Source organism: Macrobrachium nipponense, chromosome 43 (genome assembly GCF_015104395.2).
Source record: "Macrobrachium nipponense isolate FS-2020 chromosome 43, ASM1510439v2, whole genome shotgun sequence".
Classification (NCBI taxonomy): Eukaryota; Metazoa; Arthropoda; class Malacostraca; order Decapoda; family Palaemonidae; genus Macrobrachium; species Macrobrachium nipponense.
This window is the reverse complement of record NC_061104.1, coordinates 45056375-45069895: the sequence shown is the minus strand read 5'-3', so window position 1 is coordinate 45069895 and position 13521 is coordinate 45056375. Positions and strand designations below refer to the sequence as shown.

General features: G+C 42.7%; 1 protein-coding gene across 1 annotated transcript in view; it reads right to left on the bottom strand.

The window, feature by feature from the left end:
- The window catches only part of LOC135213709 (N-alpha-acetyltransferase 15, NatA auxiliary subunit-like), a 123079-nt gene that overhangs the window by 50632 nt on the left and 58926 nt on the right, over positions 1-13521 (bottom strand). The window contains 4 exon segments of the mRNA XM_064247816.1: positions 1419-1575; positions 3046-3162; positions 3164-3181; positions 3500-3762. Coding sequence (XP_064103886.1) covers positions 1419-1575; positions 3046-3162; positions 3164-3181; positions 3500-3762 — 555 coding nt within the window.

The window sequence follows — 13521 nt, the reverse complement described above, 5'->3', positions numbered from 1 at the left end:
TTCCCCAATAAAACCCCCTTAATTCCACTGATGAGGTCAGTACCTTGGGTGATGAAGGTAAACAAGTAGGGGACAGGCTTGGCTCATGAGATGTGTTTACTCATGAATGGTAGTTTGGGGCACAACTACCCAGGTCTCTGCTCCCTGTCACCTTTACGTTACCCAATGACATAACAGGCATCCCACTACTCATGACAGGTAGAGATGAACAGAAGATTCTCAATAAGAAAAAGAATCATATCTTTTGCATAACAAATGTATTCAGTAAATTCAGATCCTTCCCTTAACAGAATTAAAGGATACAACTAAGACGTAACTTAAGTGTTTTGAAATTGAAAAACTGTTCATAAAAAGATGAAAGGGCGTATCTATTTCTACACCAAACCCCCCCAAGCATAAGAAGGAACAGAATTTTTAAAATTATATTACACTCAAGACAAACTACATTCTTTTGAGAAACTCTGTACCAAATTTATTTTTAATACCTATAGAATTAAACAAGCAGTTAACAGTAACATTTGCTCAAAAACTCTAGATGGCTCTCCTGAAAAGGTGAAAAAACAGTTGCGCCACTTCGACTTGGTAGTGACGATACATTCCATAGATAAATCCACATATCAGTGAGTCCGCGAATCCAGGGGGTTTACTGTATTGGGCATTGGTGTATGATTAAGTTTGTACTGGGGAGGTACACCAACCTGTCACTTGTCTCCCACCAAAAATGGAAGGCAAGAGATGAGACTTTTTTTGGCCTAAGTCCACTAAGTTTACCCCCATAGACTGGGAAACCTAGACAGAACAAGCAGGAACAAACCACATTGGAAGAGTAGGAGAGTTTCTCACAAGTCAGCTCAGCATTACAGTTTGCCCACTGCAAAAAGAGCATAAAGAATGAGGATCTACAATCACAGGAACAGTGACAATGTACCTGCTCAGAAACTGCTGAAGAGCTGTCCATAAAACTGCAACCACAATACAACGAAAACCTAAAGAACATTCCAAAAAACAAGCCAAAGCCACAGCTAACTAAAGATTAATTCAATGTCACAAAGCTCTCAACAACATAAATAATTAGTGCCAAAGCTGCAGTGTTTTCTCTCTCTACAGTGGTTGAAGAAAAAGTGAGTTGCATAATCAGCGAGTTTGAGGGCAACCCCTACCCCTCACCATTCTGCCATTAATCAATTATACAATTTTCAAAGACTGATTCCTGCAGGAGCCTTGGAATACTCCTGTATAAAAAACAAAGGTGCATATTTTGTAGGAACAAATTCAAATCTTCAAACTTTCCCTATCATATTCCTCTGGAAAATGCTATTTTCCACATCACAAATGTAATAAATACACCATTATCATGTTTAAAAATTACATCAGTCAAATAACCCCTTTTGCTAAAGGCTCCAACCCAGACAACATACCTCTTTAATTCCTGGAAGTAGTGACCTTTATCACAAATAATTTCTTGCGTTCATAGGTATTGAGGTGTTTCAAGGCTTCCTGTAAATTGGCACTTTCCCGTATTACAAGATTTTGATACAGAAGTAATTCACTGTATTCATAATCGTACGTAGTTTTCTGAGGGGAAAAGGCATATATTAGTACTATAATATAACTAGTGAATATTTTCAGTCCCAACAATCTCAGTGCCTAAACAATATTAGAGGGTAACACTGCAATGGAGTTTCTACAAAAAAAATTTCTCAACAATAGAAAAACTTGCAATAAAAAGAAGAGCACTCCATGGGAATGTAATTTCATGTTTGCTTTTTACTATTCCTATAATGGGAAATAAGGTAAAAGATGGAAGAAATTTAGAATGAAATAATGATATAAACTTGACACTTAGAATAGGTAGATGATGCTCTTTTAATAAGCAAAACACCACAAGATTTACAAAGCTTCCTCAACAGAATGCTGCTTACATTGAGTGATGGAACTCACACTTAATCTAAGAAAAACAGAATGAGGAACAGAATATGCTTAATGGAATGAAATATCATTTAATTCAATAAGAGTAAAAAAGGTAAACCAAACACCGAGTAGGCTGTCTAACCATAGGCAAGACCTAAATTTTTAGTTTCAAGGGCAAATTTCATGTTATACTTGATCATCGACTGAAATCTAAAAAAAATATGCATAAACATAATTTTTCTACAATCTACACAGCTGTCAAGTAAGTTAATTTCTCTAGGCTGGCAACAACAAAATGACAATATAGCAACTACAATTTGTTTATTGTAAAGATTATGCAAGAAAAAGAATCTACGATTTATCTTTACCGGTTCAGATATTATTTGTATGAAACTGATATTACTCCAATTTTTGGGTGAGGGGGAATTCCTAAACTATACATGCTGGTGACTCCAATTTTGGTGTGTGGATGAAAGATCATGACAAAATAAAACACATTATCCAAATGCATCCTTGCAAAATACAAAATTGATGTACAGCAGTGTCCTGTATAATATGGAATGGATGCAATGCTATGTAAAATGTAGGCTAAAAGCAAAGTGGTGGGACCTATGCAGTCACTTAGCACCGAGAGGTAACTGGGAGGTTTTAAAGAACAGGAAGAAAACCTCACAGTTGCACTATCAACCATTTTTAGAAAAGGGTGGATAGTAAGATGGAAGAAAGAGAATATGAAAGGAGGTACAGTAAAAAGAATGAAAGGGGATGAGGGTAGGGGCTGAAGGGACGCTGCAAAGAACCTAAGTTATGCCTACAGCGCACCATGTGAGGTGCACTAATGACAGTACTACCTAAAGAATTTTCAAGCCTATAAAAACCATGTTGAATGTTCCATTAGAAACCTATGACAACTTTCAATGCTCAACAATATTTGTGCTAATTCCATTTCTTCCCCATATTAAATAAATTTTATTATACCTATTATCACAATACGTACTACTAATACTAGCTGAAAACAGGGACGAGAAAAATAATGGCTCAACCATGACAACCCGTTCTTGTGCAACACTAACAGGTAGTAATAACTCACGTGGTTAATGCATGAAAGCACAATTATACAAAATACAAACCAACCTGAATAGTTTTTCTAAACTCTTCTAATATCCTTAATGCTGTATCATAGTCCTTGAGTAAATGGAAAGACATGGCATAACCAATCCATGATGCTCGGGCTTGGTGGCGTAATTCAAAATAGTTTGTACCGCGTGTCCTGCAATAAAGACAGACTTAAAATATATAAAATCAAAAGGAATGTACCAGAGAATAAGTAACAGGCAAGGTCCATAAACAATATATATGCAGCATATAGCCTTATCAATGAGCTGCAACGCAAACCATTTTTTTTTTTTTTGCTAACTGTGAAGGGTTTTGCTAAATTTTTGGTAGCAAGTAATTTATTTGATTTAAAGTACTCACTCCACATAATACATAACAAGGGAATTAATACAAAAACATCTTAGGTCATTACTGTATTTTGCAAACCACAATGATATTTTGCAAGTGCTTATGGCATTCACTTGATCCTCACCTTATAACCTTCCAGATCTCTCATTTGAATCTGAAGTAAAGACAGATCTCGAAGGATCTGTAAATTGTCTTTGTCCCACTTAAGGGCATTTCGGTAACATTTGATGGCTTCATCATATTTTTTGTCAGAACGCTGTAAAAGACCAAACACATGCCAACAAACGTGACTCTTCAGATTGTTGCGTAAGCCTTGGCGTACAAAATTATATGCATCTTCTTTGCGCCCAAGACAATTCAAGATAAGGCCTTTCATTGCTAACGTTTCTGTAAAAAGAAAAAAAAATATATTGTGCACTTCATGAACTTCAAGCTGCATAATATCGATGGATTTACATTAAAAAATTATTCTTGGTATACCATAAAAAATAAAACAAAATACGTACTGTATTCTTTGCACTTACCAAAACCCAACACTTATAAAATTAATTCATTCTAAATAGTAAAATAAAGTGAACCTTGGCAAAAAATACATTCCATTCCTTTGTACTGAGAGATAACAAAAATGACAACCACTAACCGCAAACTGTGTCATAGTCAGCTTCTCAATTGTTTAACAAAAGGATCTATTCTTAAATGTGGTGAAATGTAAAGCAAATTAAAGGGCACAGATCAAAGCTAGTGGAGGGTGAAGACTGCCAAATATTTCTAGTACTGTATCAATTTTAGTCCAAAATATAGTAAAAAAAAAATATATTTCTCAAAGCTTTTAATTTTTCATCCTTTATTTTAATATATACAGTGGATCATCCTCCTATTCTAACTGCTTTACATGGATGAAATTAATATGGAAAAAGGGCCTTTCTAGGCCTACGAAACCAATACAAATAGTCCTTAATAAATATCAATGCTTCGAAAATCCCAAATATACCAAATTTGTATTTTTCATAACTAACAAACCTGAGGTCTTAACATTAGGATTTACTAGCGCCAAGCTGGAAACCGGTAGAATTAAAATTACACTTGTGAGATCCAGGGACTAATGGCATCTATACCAGGTCACGGGGCATGTATACCCAGAATGCCCACGGCTACCTGTGACCCACCAGTTATATTTCTAACCCAGTTTAGACTGCTAGAGGGGTGGTTCGAGGTGGGCCTTTAACTGTTAAGACCTCAGGTTTGTTAGTTATGAAAAATACAAATTAGTTACAAATTTGGTATTTGTTCATACACGAAACAAACCTTCGGTCTTAACATTAGGATAGACTTACTATTGGAGGGAGGTAGGTCTCTACAACTGACTGGGAGTTTGCCACCTTATCCATTTCCGAATATATAGGGAAATTCTAAGAGAATGGACAATGAACCTAGGACCAAAGATATAAGCGGATCTATTGGTTTTCTCCCACTGGGTGTAGATACCATTCTACTGTTTACTCTTGTCCCTTGCAATACTGGATCCACCTTCACCCCTCTTTTCCCTATTATCCAGAGGGGTATGTTGCTACTGAAAAGTATATCATCAGCTAAGATAGCTTCACAGTATGGCTGACCATCTCACCTGCATCTAGTCCGTTCCAGCACATGACGGTACTCTCCTTCATATTGCCCGTAGTTAAAGGAGTAGGAAGAAAGTAGTAAAGAAAAAAGACCAGTCATCCCATTCATTCTACTTTCATACCTTCATCTTAGACTAGACGCAAAACTGACCCGCCAGGTGGGGCACTGGATGAACTATATCACTTGTTGGGCCGCCACCACTGGACCCAAGGAAAAGGTGTCCAAGGATCTATGGGGCAACATCTTTCAAATAAAATGAGGTGAAAGTTGATTGGCGTTTCCACACACCAGCTTTCAGAATTTTATCCACAGACATGTTCTTCTTAAATGCCAGGGAAGCACTCACACCCCTGATGTCATGAGCTCTAGCTCCCACCTGGCTATCTGACCCTCTGTCTTCTGCCGTATAAGCATCTCTGATCGTCTCCCTTAGCCAAAACGATATTGTATTCTTGGACACTTCCTTCTTGTTCCGTCCTGTGCTTACGAACAACCTCTGGCACCCCGGCCTGAGGTGCCTTGTTCTCTTTAAGTACTCCCTTAGTGCCCTGACGGGGCACAGGAGCATCTCAGCTTTGTCGTTGTCTACAAAGTCTGCCAAGGAAGGTATGGTAAAGGAGTCGAATCTGCCGTCTACTATTGTTGGATTTTGGGTCTTGGCCACGAATTCTGACAAACTCAAATACCATTGATCTCCAACCTCTCGAGTGCTTTATGAGATATGAGAGGCCATGTTAGCTCCCCCACCCTTTTGGTTTGAAGCCAGGGCCAATAAGAAGACTGTCTTCAGGGTCAGGCTCCTATCCGTGGACTGCCTTAGTGGTTCGTAGGGGGGTTTTGTCAGACTACTCAGTACCTTGGTCAGATCCCAATCTGGGCTTTTAGCTCCTTTGTGGGCATGACTGTTCAAAGCTCCTCATCAGCATGGCCAACTCCCATGAAGACGACATGTCCACTCCTTTCTTCGTAAGGACTGAGGCTAGAGCCGCCCTGTACCCCTTCACTGCAGATACAGACATATGTTTTTCTGTTCTGAGATATATCAGAAAGTCTGCTAACTGCTGAATAGTGGTACCCGAGTGGGAGACACGTTCCCCTCTACGACACCAATCACAGTATGCTGACCACTTTCCTTGGTATACTGTCGCAGATGATTTTCTGATATTACCTGCCATCTGAGTTGCTGCTTTCTGCGAAAACCCTCGCGCTCGGAGGAGATACTTGACCGTCTCCACCCGTGAAGCGATAGGGACTTCACCGACTGGTGGTACCTCTCCACGTGAGGCTGACACAGAAGGTTGCTCCATGGAGGTAACTTCTCTTGGCACATCTACTAGGAGTTCCAGTAGGTCTGGAAACACTCTGCTTTCGGCCACGGGCTACCAGGTCATCTTGAGGTTCTGAGATCCGCATTACCCTGTTCAGAACCTGACGGATTAGACAAAATGGAGGAAATGCTACACTTCCAGATTGTCCCAGGGGTGTTGTAGCGCATCTTCTGCTACTGCCTCTGCGTCCGGGACTACTGAACAATACACTTCCAACTTTTTGTTGTACCTGGTTGCGAATAGGTCTATGATCGGTCCTTCCCACAACATGAGCATCCTGTCCACTACCTGTTGGTGTAGGGACCACCCCGTTCCCAGATCTGATCCCTGCGGCTCAACTTGTCGGCCACTATGTTTCTTTTTCCCGGAATATACCTGGCCTTGATGTCTGCCAGGTTCTTTATAGCCCACTGGTGAAGTTGAACTGTCATCACATGTAACTGCCGAGAAACTAGGCCTCCTTGCTTGTTTATATAAGCTACTACTGTGGTGTTGTCTGACATCAATACCACTGAGTGTCCCTTTACTCTCTCCCTGAATTCCTGTAGAGCCAGAAAAGCTGCTTTCAACTCCAGCACGTTTATATGGAGTTCTCTGTCCTTGCAACTCCATTTTGCTGACACCATCAACTCCTCCATATGGGCTCCCCAGCCTTCTAGGTGAACGCATCCGAGAACAGCAAGAGGACTGGGGAGGATTGTTGAAGGGGGACACCCACTGTCAGATTGTCGTCGTTCACCCACCACAGCAAGTCTTTCCTCACTTCTGCTGACAAGGGAATTTCCTCGTACGGGTGATCTACTGTTGGTGACCAAAACTCCTTCATCCTCCATTGTAGGGACCGAAGGTGTAGCCTTCCTTGTGGTACTAGCTTCTCCAGGGAGGTTAGGATTCCCAGCACCACCTGCCACTGTCTTACTGGCTGTGTCTGCTCTCCCAAACAGGCATTCACCACTTGTTTGCATTTCTCTACTCTTTGGTCTGTCGGGAATACTTTGGCTTGTGTTGTTGTATATCACCATTCCCAGATATTCCAAACGTTGACTTGGATCCAACTGCGACTTCTGCTGATTCACCACAATACCTAGGCTGTGACAAAGCTGCAGGAGGGCCACCCTGTCCCTGAGTAATTTCTCCCTGGACTTTGCTATCACCAGCCAATCGTCCAGATATCTTATTAGCCTGATCCCCTGAGTATGCGCCCACAGCCGACACGAGGGTGAACACTCTTGTAAAAAACTTGAGGAGACGTTGTCAATCCGAAGCACAGGACCTTGAATTCGATAGCTTTCCCTGCAAGACTGAAGCGGAGAAATTTCCTTGAAGACTGATGGACTGGTATCTGAAAGTATGCGTCCTTTAGATCGACTGTCAGCATAAAGTCTCCGATTCTGACTGCTTGTAGAACCGTTTTCGGAGTTTCCATCTTGAAACAGATTCAGCGTTGACAGGTCTATTACTGTCCTCCACTCCCCGTTGGCTTTGGGTACCAGGAAAATCCTGCTGTAGAAGCCTTTTGTCGGACTGCATACTTGTTGCACAGCTCCTTTTTCCATCAATCTTCTTCACTTTGTCCTGCAGAATAGTGGCCTTCTGAGATTTGTGGGCATAAGTGACGTGGGGTAATGGTTGATCTGTCAGGGGCGGGGTTACCCGGTCGAACGGGTCAATCAAATACCCAATCCTGAGAACATCCACCACCCACTGCTCTGCCCCTAGTTCCTGCCACACCTTCCAGTGATTTGCCAGGGCAACTCCCCACCCTGGTGTGGCCGGAGTGATGGGAGGCGCCCATCCTATCTTCTTGAGCCTCTCCCTCTTCCCCTATTGCCCCTTCCTCTGTTGTTTCTATTGTGAAAGGGCCGATGAGTTATCCTCTTTGGGGAGGAGGGTCTTGTGACTCTCTTAGGGATGCTATGTCTCACTGTCTTCTTTCGAGACATCTGCTGTTGTCTTCCCTCCAGAGTAGTTTGACTGTTAGACGTTTTCCTAACTGCCTGTTGCACCAACCTATCGTTAGTGTCCATCCTTCTTCTATCTATCGCCTCTTCCAGTATGACCTCTGGCAACAGCAGTTGCGATTCCAAGATATCCCCATTCCTCATTGCTAACAGGGAATCCAAATCCACATTGCGGCTTAGTCTAGCCAATGCTGCATTAGCAGGATATTTGCCCAAACATTGGCACTTACGTTTGTCAGGTACGCAATCGCCTTGGAACCTGACTGTAGTAATCTAATGAACAATGGTTCATCCACTACTTTCCTTGTTGCTTCCGAGGATGCAATTTTCGCCACTGCTGTTGACCAAAGGTCTAACCAAGAAGCAGCCTGAAAGACAGAAGAAGCTGTTTGCTTCTAACGTAGCAGCCTCTTGGTACGTCATCGAAGGGCACTCCATTTTAACCTGATCCAAGGTTAATCCAGGCCTTAACTTACAACATTAGGGTTCAATTTGTCTAGACAGCAAAGGGACCTTCGGTGTCGTATAATATTTCCTTTGCTTTATCATTGGAGGGGGAATAAATTTAAATGATCTATTAGATCTTAAGGAATTATCCCTCCCTGCAATCTTTGCGTTTACGTGTTGCAAGACCGATTCCGCATGACTCGAACAAGGCAATTCATACGACACCTTGGTATCCCTCTTTAGTCCAAATGCCATGTCAATTCCAGGAGGAAGCATACTGGCCGGTGTTTCTGTCTTCCGAAAGGCTATTGAATTGACGAATCAAATCAATCACCTCTGCATACGAGGCCAGAAACTCTTGGTTTTCTCCTTCCTCCGGCTCTAGTGTACCATTCTCCGTCACAAGCGATGTTGTCTCGCCTCTATCTTCTGACAGACGGCCCGGAATTCCACGGCCGCCTGCCCCTACGGCCGCGGTCTCTTTGATCTTTGCTAGCCGCTGTTGGCTCGATCCCGGATAGTCAGCAGGGGAACGAGAACGTCTCAGCTTCTTTGCCCTGCTCATGGATCTAGAGCGAGAAATCTTGGTCTAGATCTACCAAGATGAAGGCTCCCTTAAGGACAGAGATAAGTTCGTCTCTATTAGTATTGGCATCGTTTTCGAGCGTCGGCGAGCCCAGCCTCGACCTTCTATCCAGACGGACACTGCCTTCCACGAACGTATCGCCGAGGTTGCCAACTCTCTATTTTTTCGTACTTTTAATAGGAGCCTTATCGTCTTCGTACGTATTTTGAACAGCCTTACGGGCGAAACTGGGACCTGCATTCCATCCTCTGCTGCACCTTTCGCCGCCAACGTCGATTACCAGAGGTATCGCAGTTTTTTTTGCGATCCGAACTGGCAACTCGCCTCGGCCGCTAGCTCGCCGGCCGTCACCTCTCTCGCTTGTTCGGATTCTTGCGAACGGCTTCGTTTCTGCCAACCTTGTGCTTAATAGCCACTGACTTTCCGACCTTCTTGCTGACTTGGAAATGACAGTCTTTGGTCCGAAAATGAGGAAGAATTGATTCTTCTCCTCTAGCCCGAGGATCCGCCAGGAACTCCCGAATCCTCCTCCAACGCTTGGAACTGGCGCTCCCGTGACGTTATCGGACTTAGCGATGACGCCGAACAAGAGGAAGAAGACGAAGAAGGCGAATCACACTTTTTTTTTGTCTCTTATTCATTCTCTTCTCTATATCCTGTAATTTCTGCATTACAGTTTGCATTGACGGGTCAGAAGGCGTATTAGCGTCTGGGTGCAGCAAAAAGGCCGAGAATCGGTCTGTGACGTCATCACGCCTGCCATATCGGAGTGTGACGTATGTTGTGACGTCATCCCTCTCGTAGGGAGAGACTGAGAGGTTTCTGCTGGCAACCGCACGTTTGCTGCCAAACTACCTCCCACGTTCTGCATCGCTGTAAATACTGAGTGGGATGGTGAAGCCGCGGCATTAATTCCCATAAAATAAATTGCAAGCCCGGGGATGAGAACATTCAGCGCTGCCGGACCCTGCTGGAACCGTGACTCATATAATGCGCAAGCAGACCATCCAAGGTTGGTACGCCTGGTAGGCTTAGCGCTGACCACGTACCATCTAACCTATGCGCTTGAGTACCAGGAGCCTGGAACAAAGATGGCAGATCTCCCCCTCTACTTGCTGGGAACAAAGGAGAGTGCAAATTATTCATAAGATTACCCAAGGCCCCTCCTGACGTTTCCGATACAGAACCGCTAGGAGAAACCGAAGGGTATGAGACAAATCAAAAGCAGGTGGAGAAACATATGGAGCAGCGGTTTATTACTGATACAAAAGAAGCCGGTAAGGTTTGGTCATCCAAAGATGGCGTCACCCCCTTCCTTTTGAGTATTGGCTTTTCCCATAGAACTTCTTCCACTGTTCCACCGACCAACCGCGACAAACAGAACACGGATTAGTAACCGTACATACGTTTTTCCCTGCACCTACTACACGTTGGATGAGGATCCGTCGACAACGTGAAGTTAGGAACCTAGAAACATGGAAAGCCACTGACTCCTGGGCATTTCCTTTGTCCTCTTCGAAACGGTAGACGATCCCGATATTGAGGCAAAATTCTCCATCATACCACGTATACACTCTTACCACACACTGATCACACTTGGAGAAAGAAAAGGAATGAAAAATTAAAAAAATTGAAATGATAAAGACGGGCAAACTGAAAAACCGGCTTTAAATGAGATAGACAGTAACACGTCTTATCTTAAAGGCGGTAGGAAAATAACTGGTGGGTCACAGGTAGCCGTGGGCATTCTGGGTATACATGCCCCGTGACCTGGTATAGATGCCATTAGTCCCTGGATCTCACAAGTGTAATTTTAATTCTACCGGTTTCCAGCTTGGCGCTAGTAATCCTAATGCTAAGACCGAAGGTTTGTTTCGTGTATGAACAATTTAATGTTTTCTAAGGTGGAGTCACTGCAAAAAGGTCCAAAAATGACAAACTTTCTTTAATCAAATTGTAATTTCAAAACTACCTGCTGTGATGTGCTTATTAAGTCTCTCAATCTTTTCAGATGCTGCATTCTCTACTGGTACCTCTGTTATATTCAACCTCTTCATCTCGTAGCATCTCAAAAGCACAATGACAGCATGATTTTTCATAATAAAATTAAGTTTCATATATACTTACCAAGTAATTACATAGCTAATGTATCTACCCTTGAGTGGCAACTTATTTGACTTTCAGGGTATCACTTCTAAATTGTTTTACCAAGGTGACAGTTGCAGCCCACTATGAGGAACATCGGAACAATAGAGCAGTCATTAAACAATTCATTTATGCCCTTATGCTCATGAAAGGGGAGGGTGGTGGTATATGAAACTTAATCTTATGAAAATATTATATTCATATATGCAACTTCCCAAGTAATTAAACAGCTGAATCCCACATCGAATGGAGGTGGGACAAATGGACAAAATCTACCCAAACCATTAAAGCACGAAAATGACTTTGAAAAAAAATAATCTGCCAGCATTGAATACAATGCTTGTTGTTTCCTTACCTCATAAGAGAGCTAATGCAGGTAAATACTGCCTCAGGTTGGTGTTCATCTTAACCTGTAGTGGCGAGGCAGTATAGCCATGGGTCGCCTCTACTTAGGTGGAAACTTTGCTGCAAAGGATATGGCCGATGGCTGGCAAACTTTACAAAAGGTGCCCTTGCCCTAGGGACAGTACCAAGATAAAAAAAACCAGACAACTCTGTCATCTAATCTGGAAAAAAATTGATAAAAACCATAACCTATCCACTAAAATAGGTGGATACTCCAGGTACCATGTACCCCGAGGCTCTCCAAAAACTCAAAAACCCTACACCAAGGTGAAAAGATAGTGAAATGCTTCCTATGATTCTTCACTCAATACCATCCCAGCCACCGACAATGGTACCAGGGTAGCGCAATCATTAAATGCAGTTACTGCATCCTTCAAATAGTGTGAGTGCCAGCAAGTGGACTGGATAATAGAGGACCAGGAAAATGTTATGTCTGAATGCCAATGAATTGGACACCACTCTGATGTCAGGCACTCTACTTTAAAGTTTGGCAAGAGTTCCTCCTGGATCCAGGAAGTGTGCTTCTTTAATCAAACATTTTAGAAAGAACAACACGGTGTTCAACGACAGAGGATGAGACGGGTTTCTTACTGAACACCAAAGGTTACTGACTGGACATAGAACTCTCTCCTCTTCCTCTTGACCTAGGATCTCTGTTAAATCCTTAACTGTGAAAGAATGAGGACAGGGCTTGGACAGGTCCTCATTCTTTGCCAGAAAGAGTGAAAGAACAAACAGCATCCCCTTGAGAGAAACCCACTTTCTTGTCAATGGCTTAAAAGTTCACTGATGTGTTCAGCTGTAGCTAACGCAAAGAGGACGAGGGTCTTACAAGTCAAATTTCTAAGGGAAGCAGTCCTATGGGCTCAAAAGATGGGCCCATCAGGCATTTTAGTACCACATTCACATTCCAGGAGACCAATGAATTGTCCTTTTTACATTTTGCTGCTGCATCACAAGACTTTTAACAGGTCCTTGATATTGGGGTTTGAATAGAGATCCAGCCCTCTATGTTTAAAGACTGAGCTAAGCACAGCTATACGTATAGTCTTTCATGCTCGAAGAAGACAAGTTTCTCCTATTCCTCAGTCTGCAATCTGAGTTACAGTGGTCTTAGAAGATGAGATATTGTGACTGAGGCACCACTGTCAAAAGACTGACTACTTAGCCTCATAGACGAGGTTAGATCTTCTTCTGCACAAAGCAATAGCTTCTGCAGCTCCTCTTGAAAACTCCTTCACTCTGACCAGCTTACGAACAGTCTGAATCCTGTCAGAGCAAGAATGGACAACCCTTGTTGGTATCTTCTGAAGTGGGGTTGTTTGAGAAGAGATGGTTTTTCAGGAAGCAGTCTTGGGAAGTTCACCAGCAGATGAAGAAGGTCCAGAAACCCCTCTCTCAAAGGTCAAAAGGGTGCTATGAGGGTCATGGTTGCATTTCTGTGCCTCTGGAACTTGTTCAAAACCTCCCTGATCATGCAGAAGGGAGGGAAGGCATACAGGTTTAGGTTCAACCAATCTTGCAGCATGGCATCTGTGGCCCATACAAGGGAGTGTGGGGTTGGCGAGCAATACAGGGGAAGACGATGGTTCCTGGAAGTGGAAAACAAGTCTATCATTGGTTTGGCCCAAAACTTCCAAATCTAGACAAA